Genomic DNA, 14,508 nt, shown 5'->3' on the forward strand with positions numbered 1-14,508 from the left:
ATGGCCAGGCTGCTGGCTTGCTAAGGGCTGGTCTACACTGGGGGGGGGAGGGGGGGATCGATCTAAGATACGCAACTTCAGCTACATGAATAGCGTAGCTGAAGTCGAAGTATCTTAGATCGATTTACCTTGGGTCCTCACGGTGCGGGATCGACCGCCGCTCGCTCCGGTGGAGTTCCAGAGTCAACAGGGAGCGCATTCGGGGATCGATATATCGTGTCTTAACTATGGGCAATCTTAACGAGACACGATATATCGATCCCCGATAAATCGATCACTACCCAACGGGCGGGTAGTCTGGACGTACCCTAAGATAACTGCCCATCATGCTAGTGTGTGTTGTTCATAAATGTACAAGCAGCCTAAGACTTTTAACTGGGAATACTTTAGAAACGTAAAAGTCTAGTAAATAAATTGCTTCAGAAAATCTGTTCTCAACACTTTTGTAGATGCCAAGAAGAAAAGAGGTCTCCAATATTTTGAAATCCTACGTTATTGTTAAAGTGGTGAGATACTGTTGGCAGATAGACAAAGGCTGCAGCTATGTGCTACTGGAAACATTTCTGAATATCTCCAGTACATCACAGGCCATAAAACATGAAATAACTTGCATCTTTAAGGATCTGTAGCAATCAGATAATGGAACTGCAATTTTAATGCATTTACTGCTTTATTTAATCAAAATGGATCCTAACTATCCAGAGATGTAAAATCATATAATCACACCTGTAGCTAACCATGAGCCTGAACCATGCACTGAGCGCCCTCAATCCCCAGTGACTTCAATAGAAATTAAGTGAATTTAGCATTCTGGAGAACGTGCTCAGATTTTTGCAGGGTTGGGCCTTCAGATTGGATTGCTGCTATCACCTAGCTGCCACAAGTGTCAGGAAGGCATTTTTCTCTCAGATGCACCACTGGACTATTGGCCAGGTGCATGCTGGGTTTTCTTCTTCTTACTGACAGAAGCAGGATCTCAGACTAGATTGCCCATAGTTTGGTATGGAAAATCCCATGCTCCATACCATGTGAAATGTAAATATATTTAAAGAAACCCACAAGTGAAAAAGCTGTGTCTAGATCCTCTCCACACGTGATAACAATTGTATCCTGGACTACAGTGCAGAAGGTTAGATCCAAAAGGTAGAATCTGCTCGTTATAATGTCAGCACAGCAATGTTTAGCAAAACGGGAGCTACAAGAAAGACTAGTTGATTTGAGACAGGGTTTTTCTGCCACTGTCCGATAGAGAGCGATCCTGTAGAGGCAAGAGGTCAATACCCACAATTTTCACTTAATGAAGGCTGCTTTTACTACATGTAAAAGTCCAGTTTTCTCATATCATCCACTACAGCTGAAGTTCTGTAAATTGACACTAGTAAACAATCACACATTGATTTAGGATGTAAATAAAACTAAATACCAAAGAAAATGCAAGTGAACAGAAAGAGCAGGTCAGCATAAGAGTTACATAAATCAATACAGGGCATTTGCAAACTTGGTCACACATCTAGCATTTCTTACTGCGAGCAAAAATAACAAGTCACTTCTAGGGTGCATGTAAGATACTCCACATGTAACTTAATATCAATATTTTGTAAATACAAATAGATAAGAATATATGGTGGAAGAGAGAAGCAAATATATGAACTCAAAAAATTCCTGTTATATTAAAATTTAAATGTTCCAGCAAAAGTATAGGTTTCAAGTTATAAACTGTTATGAGTTCTATAATTCGGAACTTACTGTCTTGTGTGCATTTAAAACTTACTTCCTAATACACCTCTACCTCGATATAATGCTACCCAATATAACACGAATTTGGATATAAAGCGGTAAAGCAGCGCTCCAGGGGGACGGGGCTGTGCACTCTGGCAGATAAAAACAAGTTCGATATAACGCGGTTTCACCTATAACGCGGTAAGATTTTTTTGGCTCCCGAGGACAGCGTTGTATCAGAGTAGTAGTGTATTGCATTAAACATTTTTTTACATTTAATTTATACTTCATCTTTCTTAGGCATCACTTGGAAGTCTTTGATATTGATCCCCAGGATACCTTGACAGGTAGATAATGGACAGCTGCTAGAATCCCTTGTGGCCTTTTGCTTCAGGTCTGGTTTCATCTTGCTTTTGTAATCTGGTTGGGTTTTGCCTTCTTTTGATTGGGGTGGTCTGGATTCAGGATTGCGTCTTAAATCTACCATGCTAAGCAAGATTGGCTTCTGAGGTCACTCTACAAATCCAATACATCTGTTAGTCTTAAAGGTGCCACAGGACTCTCTGTTGCTTTCTACAAATCCTGTCATCTCCACTGGGTGCCATTATAATCTCCCTTAATTCAGCAGAACTCTGTCCCTGAAATATCTGATAACTAACTTTTCAATAAACTATTAGAATAAGATATTTAGTTAATTGTAGGGAAGCCATAAAGGCTGTTGTTGAAGAATGTATGATGCATTGATTCATGGGTCAGGAGGGCTTTGTATTCTAGCCCTCCACTCTGATTTCCTAATCTTAAAGACTGTTTCTGTTTATAGCTGTTATCTAAGGCTGTTTATAACAAGTCTTCTCACTCTCAGTGATAGTGGTGTTACCAGATGATAATTGCAGTTACTTGCATCCTGGGTCTTTCAACCACTCTTGACAGATTTTTCATGAGTTTACTAATAAGAAGTATCTGCAAAATCCTGGTATAATTAGAGTTGGTTGATATCCCTCTAATTATCTCGTTGCAATGAAGAATGAAAATAGGGAGGTAAATGGCCTTGGTTTTCATACTCATGGGATTTTTTATGAGGTTTTTTTCTAGGATCATTTACCAAAATACTGATTAAAACTTGCAGCTGTTTCCTATCTGTTTCACTCTCAATCGTGTTTTTCAGGAAATTTAGAAAATATTAATACTCATGTTTTTTCAAGCCCAGGGTAATGATTCCTACAATAGCTTTATAAACACACTTGCAGCTATAAATGTACAGTAAATTAAAGCAATCAAATAGTGCATAAATAGCTCATGAATCAATCAACTCCTTCTCCTGTGACCCTGGAGCTTAATTCAAAGCTTATTACCTTGTTTGTGTAGTATAATCCCTAGAATAAAAAGTGGAAAATCAGGTCATTTTATGACTGCAAAATCTTTGCTGTAACGTAAGTAGAAGTAGTTCGCCAGGGTTGCAAGTTTTATGGAACCATAAGGTGGATCATGGAAGCCATTTAAAAACCCATGAAACCTAAGATAGCCTGTTCAGTCTAATTCTTTTCCTAATTATAGTTAAATATGAAAAACTATTGTAAAGCAACATTAAGGATGGTGACGACTACACTCATAAGAACATAAGAATGGCCCTACTGGGTCAGACCAAGGGTCCATCTAGCCCAGTATCCTGTCTTCTGACAGTGCCCAGTGTCCCAGAGGGAATGAACAGAACAGGTAATCATCAAGTGATCCATCCCCTGTTGCTCATTCCCAGCTTCTGGCAAACAGAGGTTAGGGACACCATTCCTGCCCATCCTGGCTAATAGCCATTGATGGACCCATCCTGCATGACTTTATCTAGTTCTTTTTTGAACCTTGTTATGGTCTTGGCCTTCACAACATCCTTCTCACTCAGCCTTAGGAAACTACACTGAGAATGTGCATATCTATGGGATTTAGGGGAGTTTCCAGCAATGAGGAGGTTAAATGAGTCGAAACGCATTCCACTCCTGAGCCAACCACCTTCAAGAACCCCTTTTCATTCCCAGAACATCGCACCCCATTAGTCCACGTCCCAAACTGCACAGATTAGGTAGCATCAACTCTTTATTATATTATTATTTATTTGCATTGTGGTGATGTCTAGAATAGTGGTTCTCAACCGGTGGCCCATGGGCTGCTTGCGGTCCAATCAGCACACAGCTGCAGCCCATGTGACATCCTCAGGGCCATACAGGTAGTATATATACTGTGTGGCTGCAGCCCACATAACACACAGAGAGCTGCACATGCATCCCACAATGGTAAAGAGATTGAGAACCACTGGTCTAGAGGCTCCAATCAGTGGTCAAAGCCCCTTTGTACTAGACATAACAAAGAGATGAACCCTGCCCTGAAAGGTTTTTAATCTAAGTATAAAGAAGCCAGGTGGCCAAATGACCAAAGTCATCTACTCAGAACTGGCCAATTTTCCAAGGGTTATCACACCCTGTTTTTCCTATGTATTGAAGCACACCTGATGCAAGCATTAAGCACTGCTCTGAAACCCTGCCAATACCTACACCAGAAGGGAGAGCTAAGTCCCAAGTGACATTCTTAATCATTCCACTAAAAATGGGGCTACAACATTATTTATTAAAGGAAAAATCTAGCAGCAGCACAGCAGACTGAGGGCTTGTCTACACTACCACGTAAGTCAATGTAAGTTATGTTGCTCAGGGGTGTGAAAAAAACACCCCTCTGAGATACGTAACTAACATCGACTTAAAGTGGCATCTACACTGTGCTATGTCAGCGGAAGAGGCGGAGTAATTACGTTGACAGGAGAGCGCTCTCCCGTCGACGTAATGCATCTTCACCAGACACGCTACATCAGTGCCGCAGCACCGATTTAGTGCAGTAATGAAGACAAGTCCTGAGATCCTACACTAACAAATCAGAGCAAAGCCTTGGTCATAGATAGTATGTAAAAGGTCACACCCACATTGCAGAATAAAGAACAGAAAGGGTCTCTTTGATAGTGTCTCTAAAGTGAGCCCTTATCTTAAACATAGAACTTGTGTCTTGAAATGGTAATATTCAAAAACATTCACCATCAAAGCACTCAGCATACCATCATCATATTGGACATTGGGGTACTCTAGATTAGATGGATTATAGGTTTATTCCAAAATTGCATTTCCTACCTCCATTGATTCATGTGAAATAAACGAAATTTCAGGGTGAAGGAACAACCCTATAGGAACTTTAAAACATTTAAAAATATTTTGTTTATGCAGGCCACTGCAATAACCTCCTAGGACTGTCCCCCATAGGCACTCAACAGAACATAGAGGGTGCCCACCCAAATGTTTCCCAAAGCAAAGTACTATACAGAATGGAGAAGAATAACGCACACTATGCCATTACTGAACTGAGGCCTCGTCTATACTGGGGAGGGGAGGGCGAGCTAAGTCGGTCTAAGTTGCGCAACCTCAGCTACGAAAATAGCAGAGCTGAAGTCGACGTACTTAGAGCTACTTACCGCGGTGTCTTCACTGCGGTAGGTCGACTGCTGCCACTCCTCCATCGACTCCACCTACGCTTCTTGCTCTGGTGGAGTACCGGAGTTGACAGGAGAGCACTTGGCAGTTGATTGATCACATCCTCACTAGACGTGATAAATCGACCCCCAGTGGATCGATCGCTCCGCTGTAAGTGTAGACATGCCCTAAGAGTGGTAGGTCCCTGTGACACCTGTTATGGAAATGATGGACACATCCATGGATAGATCTAAAGAGGCTAAGTGAAGCAGTAAAAGGGGAAAGGTATATTCTCTCCTCTGTAGGGACTATAATCTCCAGATTAGCTTGTGCAACAAGATGTTCACTAATGTTGATGTCTGGGTAGTGGAACAGAATCCAAGCTGAAAACTTTTATAATGCAGTTCAAAAGGTATCATTTTTATAACCTCTTGTTTGGCATCACAAGCATCCCGGCAATTTTCCTGCGGGAAAATGAATGAGATTCTCCAAGGCTGGGAGGGAATGGAAGTTCATATGGATGACATTTTAGTTGATGGGGGAGTCAGAGAAAGAGCATCATAAACAAATAGCAGAATGAAGAACAGGAGTACTTGTGGCACCTTAGAGACTAACAAATTTATTAGAGCATAAGCTTTCGTGGACTACAGCCGAAGAAGACTGCATCCGAAGAAGTGGGCTGTAGTCCACGAAAGCTTATGCTCTAATAAATTTGTTAGTCTCTAAGGTGCCACAAGTACTCCTGTTCTTCATTTTACGCAAAGGATCCTAAAGTGCTTTACATACAGGACTCAATTCAACCATCCCTAAAGAGCAGCCTCTTCTGGGGCATATGTTCCATTCTATATGCATCCGAAGAAGTGGGCTGTAGTCCACGAAAGCTTATGCTCTAATAAATTTGTTAGTCTCTAAGGTGCCACAAGTACTCCTGTTCTTCTTTTTGCGGATACAGACTAACACGGCTGTTACTCTGAAAATAGCAGAATATGCACCAGGGATGTCGCTAGTAGTAGATGACAGTGGGGTAAGTCCAGATCATCTGCTTATGGGTGAAGAGATCAGAACAAAACTGCCAACCTTCATCCCAAGTGGCTCTGCTTGAAGGATCTGAGGTAGAGATGCCAAAGGTAAAATCTCAGGCTTTATCCTTTAAACATCAGAATGCACCTAACACTTACCCAATTTTAAACAAGGAGACCCAGTCCAAATAAAACGGAATTAGGAAAGATATTGGACAACTCCAGTCGTCAATGGACGAAGCTGCACCCCAAGACCCTGCATGGTTCAGGCTAACAGAGGTACAAAGAAGCTTGAAGAACCACTGGCCGATAACCAACACAGCTGATTCCAAATACAGATGAATGTTTCCTTTATAGCAATAGCACTCTCAGCACAGCTGGAGCCTGGAGTGAATGGGTAGGATTCTACTCAGAAGAATCCTAAATCTACTAAACCAGAGTCTACATCTTTGGGATTTGATAAACCAGATCAATCAACTGGACAAAACTGTTCTCAGTCATAAAGCTGTGAAGCTGGTGACTCATCTGGGTAATTTGTTGTTAAAGATTATTTCTTGTTACAGGTTGTTTATACAAACAAACAAAACCCAACAAACCCTATTTTCTTAATTTTAATAAAGTTCCTTGTTCAGTATTAGAAGAAAGCAACTCTTTCTGAGGTCCTTTACTAATGTCATATAACAGTACATGCCCAAAATGTGAATAGAATCTGGTTGGGCAATGTCCTCGGGGTTCTAAGTATATATATTGTTTTTAACTGATCACTTTGTTTCAAAATGAAATTAAGAGAGCAGAGATTACCGTTCATGCAAGGCTGAAACAAAATCAAAATGCTTCCTCTATTTACAGCCCCATTTAACTATTAAAACGATTGCTGAACTAGGCTGACAATAAGGCTTATTCCAAACTAGGAAGCAAACAAAAAAAGCCAGGCTCAGGGAAAGCAAAAGCAATGCTTACCACATGGAAAAGATTGGTAGAGAGAAAAATGTTATCTTCAGATTTTGTAAAGGTAATTAATTATAAACAGTGGAAATGTTAAATAAAAATATTAAAGAATGTACTTTTTTATTGTAAATGCGTATAATTGTGGTTAAGATAATGTTATACATTGAAAGGACAAAACCTATCACCTATGGCATAAGACTGAGATATTCTGAAGTATTGCAATAGGAATATGTCTGCATACCAACTGCCCTTCATTAAGAGCCTACGGCCAGCATGATCTGTGATAATATCAGATCTCACAAATTAAACAGGGCCAGGCGTGGTCAGTATATGGGACGAAAGACCTCCCAAGGTGGTGTTAATATTAAATTTACTCCTGGGGGAATTCTGCACCACTGTGCATGTGCAGAATTCATGTCCCCCTGCAGATGTTTTTCTCCACAGAATATAGATTCTGCTGGAGAGGTGCTGCAGTTACACCTTTCACCCACTAAGGGCTGCTGTGGCACCAGAAGAGAGGGCAGCCAGCCAGCAGCTGTTTTCCTCATAGCTGGGCCAAGTGAGGAGACATGGGAGAGACAGAATGGGGCACCTCACAGACTGGGGTTCAGAACCGCTAGTGGGGGGGACAGACAGGGGTGCAGGCTCAGGAGCTAGTGATATGACAGCATTGAGCCAGGGGCTGAAGGGGACAGGGGTTGCAGGGCCACATGGAGTTGGGGGGAGGGGGGTGCAGGGCAAATGTGCCTGACTGAATGGGAGAGGCTAGGGGTCAGCCAGAGTCTGCATGGGGGAGGCTCCCCAACTCCCAAACAATCCCTTCCCCCACTGAAAAAAAAACCCCATTCCATATTTCTCCCACCCACACCCAACAACCCTCCAGGCTCCTTCCCTCTCTCTCAGCTCCTCTGTTACCCCTTACCCCCCAAGCCTTTGCACTGTCTCTGGGAGGGTTGGGAAATACGTTTCTGTACTGTAGTTTGAATGAATTATTACCCAAAGTTCTGGACTAATATGCCTAATAAGGAATCTGTTTGTCAAAAAACATGTCCCGAGTCTTGTTTTGTGTGTCTCTGTATTGTTCCAGACATTCTCGCTGCCCGGTGTTTTGAAATACAGTATGCAAATAACTGAAACTGAGGTGATTATCTTGTGTAACGTTGACAACTAAAATATGCCGAATGTTAAAATACGGCGCACACCATTTTTACTTTTGGGGCGCAGCCTTCCCTAGGCGGGACCGTCCAACGGTGCCCATCGTGCTGTGGGGCTGGCAGGGCTCCTCCAAGTGCCAGCAGCAATTCCCGCAGGCCTGGCCTGGCCTGGCCTTACTCCCGTCCCGTCCTGCCCGGCTCACGGGCCGCTCCGCGCTGGCGCGCCCTGCTTGACCCAAGCCCCCGAGGAACTGTGGCTCCCGAACCCCGCGGCCCGGCGCGGGAGCTCCCTCCAGTCTCCCCTCAGGCCGAGAGCGGCCGGCCCACAGCGCGGCTCGCCGCCCCCGCGGCGCAGGCTCGGGCCCTCCCCGGGCCCCCGGCGCTGACCCCGGCTCACGACCTTACCCAAGCGAAGGGGCCAGGGCCATGGCCGGGCGCAGACACGGCGCGGGGGTTGTTGACACGGTCACCATGGAGACAAGCCCCGCCCGCCTGCCAGGACCCCGCCTCTGCCATAGCTGGCCGGCGGCCGCCTGACCGAGGGCTGCGCGCCCGTCCGAGCGAGTGGGGCCGGGGCCCGTGTGGTGACAGAGCCCAGCTTGGGGGGCGGGGTGTCGGTAGGGGCGACTGGGCCCGCTTGAGGTGTCCCCGCCGAGCTGACCTAGCCCGCCAGCGTGCGCCCCGGGCAAGGCGGCGAGTAGCACTGAGCCGGATACCTGGAGGGGGATAGCCTGGTGAAGGCGGAGGGCAGGCTGTAGGGGAGTACTGGGGGGAAGCGGGGGAGAAGAGGCCGCAGGGGATTCCCTGGGAGAGGCTGGGGGCAGTGTAGGGGAGTACTTGGGGGGAGGGGTTCAGCCCGCAGGGGGTACCCGGGGGAAGGCGGGGGTAGGGAGGTAGGATGCAGGGCGGGTACGTTAGGCAAGGCGGGGAGGAGGATGCGGGGGATACCCTAAGGAGGGCGGAGGGCGGGCTGTAGGGGAGTACTTGGGGGGAGGGGTTCAGCCCGCAGGGGGTACTCGGGGGAAGGCGGGGGTAGGGTGCAGGGCGGGTACCTTAGGCAAGGTGTGTGTGGGGAAGGGTGCAGGGCGGGTACGTTAGGCAAGGCGGGGAGGAGGATGCGGGAGGTACCCTAAGGAGGGCGGACTATAGGGGAGAACGCAGGGGGTAGTTACCCTGCGGGACCAGGGTTGGTGTGTGCGGCGGGGTTTAACCCTGGGGGAGGGTGTTTCCCGGGACGGAGGTTATGGGGGTCCCCACACCGGTATGCCCGGGGCACAGTTCTGAACACGGCGCCGTGCCTGGCTCTCCTGCGGCGTTCTGGGGCTTGTAGTGTCTTGCGCCGCCTTGCCAATGTGGACAGCAGCTATAGCGCACTCTCTTTCCCAGCGTGCAATGCGCCACAGCGCAGAGGCGGGGCCCTTGGCGCGGTGCCTCTCGGGAGCTGTAGTCCAGGCGTGCGGGAAGCGGCTTGTCAGGGGTGGGGAGCGGACTCGGATTCCCGTCGGGGCCGCGGCCCCATTGTGGCCGGGCCCGCAGCCCATTGGCTGGCGGAGGGAGCTGGGCCTCGCTCCCCGTCCGGTGACACAATAGTGAATCCAAGATGGCGGATCCGGGCGCAGGGAGCTTGCACGGGGGGGACGCGGGGCTGCCGTGCCCGCCCGAGGAGCAGGAGCTGAGCCAGCGCCTCCGCCGCCTCTACCCGGCCGTGAACCAGGCCGAGACGCCGCTGCCCCGCTCCTGGAGCCCCAAGGACAAGTACAACTACATCGGCCTCTCGCAGGGCAACCTGCGCGTCCACTACAAAGGTGCCGGCAGCCGCGCCGGGAGCCCCGGGCCGGGAGTCCGGCCGCCCTCGGGGCAGCCCGAGGTGCTGGGGCCGAGGGGAGCCGGCACCGGGCTGGTCCAGGGCAGCCGGGGCGCGGCGGGGGCCTGGGCGCAGCCCGCGCCGCCCTGGGAAGAGGGGTTGGGGGGCTAGACCTGGAGTCGGGCTTCTCCCTGCCCGGGCGGCCCCCCGCTGAGGGGGAGCGGAACCGGGCCGGGCAGAGGGGCGGTAGTTCGGGGATCGTGTGTCCGCCCCCCCACAATCTCAGTCGCTACCACAAACCCCGCCGAACTGCCCCTCTGACTTTTTTGGGGTGGGGGGGAGGTTTGGGGTTTGAGCCGTCCCTCGGGTTTCCCCGGGCGAGGGAGAGCTAAAGCGGCGCTGAGCCCAACCCCCTTGTTCCTGCCTTATATAACACTTTGCGGTGTCATTTAGCTGGGGGCCTGGCTTCTCCTCTGTAAGGCTCTGCCTCCGTAGGGTCTCCTGTTGTCTCTGCCAGCCCCTCACAATGCTGGCTAAAGGGGCTCCCGCCTGGGTACTTGAGTTCATAGGAAACCACTCAAGTTCAGAGCTCTAAGACCCACGATTTCGTGTTTCTTCCCTCCCCACTGTGATGGAGGCTGCCTTTCCAGAATAGCTAGAGAGAGCTGAGCATACCATCGCCCCTCAGCCTAATAAACACTGATGTCATCTTCATCTTGCACAATTGGTTTGTTTTGGGTGCTGAGATTTCAAAACTGGGGGTAGCATTATGCTTTTTTCTCAGCACCTTGAGAGGGTGGGCAAAGGGAAAGCTGCAGGAACACATATTGTAGGTTATTTACGTGGTGGCAGTGCAGGCTTGTGTCTTTTTTAACTGACTGAGGAGTCATCTTCTAATTTCTCAGATGCAGAATGAATTTTGCTGTTGCTCTGTTCATGTGGTGTTATTTTGAAATGAAGGGCCTAGGACCTTGCGCCCATGAAGTACTCATTATTCAACTCTTTCCTAGGTCATGGGAAAAATCACAAAGATGCTGCATCAGTCAGGGCTACACACCCCATCCCTGCAGCTTGTGGCATTTATTACTTTGAAGTGAAGATTGTCAGTAAAGGTAGAGATGGGTAAGTGCACTGCTCTAATTTGATTCCAGTGTTTTATATGTGTTTACTACCTCTGTTTTGCTCAGTCTCCCTTGTTGGAAGGGTTAGAGGTCACTCAGATGACATTTATAATAGGCAGATATGTGGTGAGTTGTTATGTTTGTGTAGTCAACAGGTGGCAAGCCAATAATACATATAGGAATGTAGCTGCTCCCTATGCTGTTTTGTATGGGTAATTATGACAACTTGAGAAGTACTAAGACTCTAATGCAGTTTGAAATTCCGTAGTGTTCCCTTTGTTTCAGTAATGTCTGAATAACTAATAGACAGCTGGAACTGAATAAACAGATATTGCAACATCCTTGATAGCTGGACTGGTTTTCTGTATCACTTACCTTCAGGGAAAATGGAAAGTTGTCTCTGTTTCTCAAGTCTGGGAGGGGACAGCCCATAAACTGAAGTATTTCCCTTCAAGGATTCACTCATGTCAAAATATGTGGAAGCTTTGCTAAACAGTTAGGGGAACGTGAGTGAATGAGGGAGTGACATGGGTCATTAATCACTGAGAATTGCTACTTTGTAGAGCCTGGTCTACACTAGAGTGCGGTTGACCCAGCTACATTGCTCATAGGTGTGAAAAATCCACACCCCTGAGCAACGTAGTTAAACCGACTTAATCCCTGCACTAGGTCGACTGAACAATTCTCCTGTTGACCTGTGTGATAGACGAGAGGGAGGGGACCTCCCTTTTGTGGACACCCAGCCAGCCAGTTAGCTATAAAATCCCTCTTGGAAGCTGTTCTCTACTTACTTTACCTGTAAAGGGTTAAAAAAGCCCATAGGTAAAAAGAAGGAAGTGGGCACCTGACTAAAAGAGCCAATGGGAGGGCTAGAACTTTTTAAAACTGGGGGGGAAAAACTTTCCCTTTGTCGGCCTGTTGTTCTCCCGAGAGAGGAGAGGAGATGCAGAGCAGGAACAGGGCTGAACTATGATGTAGGAAACTTTAAGCCAGGTATGAAAAACGATCAGTTCATACCTAGAGATTGCTTATCCGAAACCCCAGATATGTAAGTAAATCAGGGAAGGGAAGACATGATTAGGGTTATTTCTTTTATTTCTTATTGGCTTGTGGACTCCTCTGTGCTAACCCCAGTTGCTTTTGTTTTGCTTGTAACCTTTAAGCTGAATCTCAAGAGAGCTATTTTGATGCTTAATTTTTGTAATAGTTTTTTTTGATCTAGCAAAAAGCCTAAGTTCCAGATGTATTTTTTTTCTTTTTGTTTTTAATAAAATTTACCTTGAGGATACCCCACAGGAAGGAATTCCCAAGTGTGCCTTTCTGGGTTCTCAGAAGTTTTTGTTGTTGTTGTTTTTTGTTTTTTTGCATTTGAGTGGTGGCAGCATCTACCCATCCAAGGTTAGAGAGAAGCTGTAACCTTGGGAGTTTACAAGCCTGAAGTGGCCAGTATTAATTTTTAGAATCCTTGCGGGCCCCCACCTTCTACACTTGAAGTGCCAGAGTGCGGAATAAGCCTTGACAACCTGTCTTCCGCCTTTCTGGATAGTGGGAGAACTCCTCCCATCACTGTAGGGATGTTTACACCGAAGTGCTAAAGTAGTGCAGGTGCTGGACTGCTTCTGTGCCGCTGTTCTGTTTCAAGTGTAGACGCTCCCTAGCTTTATTCACACAAGCCAGCCAGCTTCCTGGAAGGCCCAACTGAGAAATCAGGACACTTCAGGGCTGGCTTAGTGACTAATATTCTGATACAAATCCTACTTCTAAGGCTGGCTTTAGCCCTCAATGTTCGGAAGTGTAGCAAAGGGCAGTGCTGTCCAAATCCGAGCTCTGGAAGAGCTTGAACCTTATGTTTCAACTATTATGTTTGCTGGATGAAAAGGAATAGCAGTAATTGAGCTCTGGGAGGAGGTCAGTCATCTTGTCCAGAAGCTATCCGTGTGCAGTGAGAAGAGCAGCTATCTAAAGGGAAGAAAACAAGGCCTTTGTGAATGTGGGTTGGATCTGTGTATCTTCTACCATCAGTCCGGGCCCTGGATTTCCACTTGATTAGGTTGTTTTCTGAAGGCCGATTACACCATCGGGGTTAGTGACAGGCAACAGCTGTGGGATTGGGAAATCCTAATGCTGGAGGCAGAATGCCAAGATCAGACTATTCTTCCCATTAAATCTAGCCATTGAAATAACATAGGTTCCTGTGGGCTGATTTTGGATTGATTTTCCAATCCAACGTCATGCTCCAAAGCGCAGGAACGGCTGGAAGCACAGCAGAGGTGGTACATTGTGTCCATGGTATTAGAAGCAGAACGTGAATGTTGTCACTTTTCAATATCCTCCAAGAGGAAGTTCAGTGAGTAGTGTTGAGTACTTAGTTTGAATCCCGTCCAGCCCTCTGTTGTACGTTTATCACTACATTAAGCATTTTTCTGGGAGCAAAATTAAAGGATGTATTGGGGGACATGGGATTCTGCTAGGGATGTTAGGAGGAGAGGGGAAAAACTAATGTAGTGTTGTGTGGTTAGCAAGCATGGAGACTGTTACATCTGGTTCTTATCACCTGGCTTGTGTAGATGAGCTAGCCAGGAGGAAGTTGATGCCCACCTGCTGTACAAGTATTTTCTGTTGGCTGAAGTGTGAACACAAGTGTAGCTATCCAGAGGGGAGAACGATATAGGGTGAAATTGGTATAATACAGGACCCCTGTGCAGGTGTGAGGACACATTGGATACAAGGCAGTGTAGGGGATTGTGGGAAGGAGAGTGAGGAACCTAATCAAAATCAAATCATGGGCATGGTTTCTCATTTAGGAAGGGTGCTGCTTTCACCAGTGAGGACTGAAATCAGGAGATGAGACTGTTTATCAAAAGAGCTTCATAGGGGCCTTCTGCCAGCTTGGATCATAGGGGCTAGGGATGGCATGGTATTTACCAGAGGGGTTTTTTATCACCCAGTGAAAAACTAGTTAATCCCAGTTCAAGGCATTTTCTATTTTAAAAACTGTTCCATTCATTCACACCATGTTACACTTAGTTTTAGTTACATTTAGTCAAATTGTGGTTGCATAAGATAGTAGATTTGTATATTAATTTATGATTGTACAAAGTAAAATGCATTAGGATTAATACTAATATGTACTGAATATTGAAATGTCTATATATTTTGATTTGGCATTTTCTCAAAGAAGTTGTGCATGTTATGACTCATATTTCAGTTTTCAATATTGTGTATACAGGAGTCGAAAACATT

The 14,508-nt window shown here is 46.6% G+C and overlaps 1 protein-coding gene across 3 annotated transcripts in view; it reads left to right on the forward strand.

Moving 5' to 3' along the window:
- The first annotated feature begins 9,564 nt into the window (after positions 1 to 9,564).
- The window catches only part of RANBP10 (RAN binding protein 10), a 131,848-nt gene continuing 126,904 nt past the window's right edge, over positions 9,565 to 14,508 (forward strand). Inside the window, exons 1-2 of one of the 3 annotated variants that reach the window (XM_034788892.1) lie at positions 9,565 to 10,145; positions 11,155 to 11,266. In XM_034788892.1, coding sequence (XP_034644783.1) covers positions 9,941 to 10,145; positions 11,155 to 11,266 — 317 coding nt within the window. In that variant the 5' untranslated portion in view covers positions 9,565 to 9,940. Of the gene's footprint in view, positions 10,146 to 10,748; positions 10,872 to 11,154; positions 11,267 to 14,508 lie in introns of those variants that run through there. The other 2 variants (XM_034788890.1, XM_034788893.1) reach the window with 2 other exon arrangements.

The sequence above is a fragment of the Trachemys scripta genome, chromosome 13, assembly GCF_013100865.1.
Source record: "Trachemys scripta elegans isolate TJP31775 chromosome 13, CAS_Tse_1.0, whole genome shotgun sequence".
Classification (NCBI taxonomy): Eukaryota; Metazoa; Chordata; order Testudines; family Emydidae; genus Trachemys; species Trachemys scripta.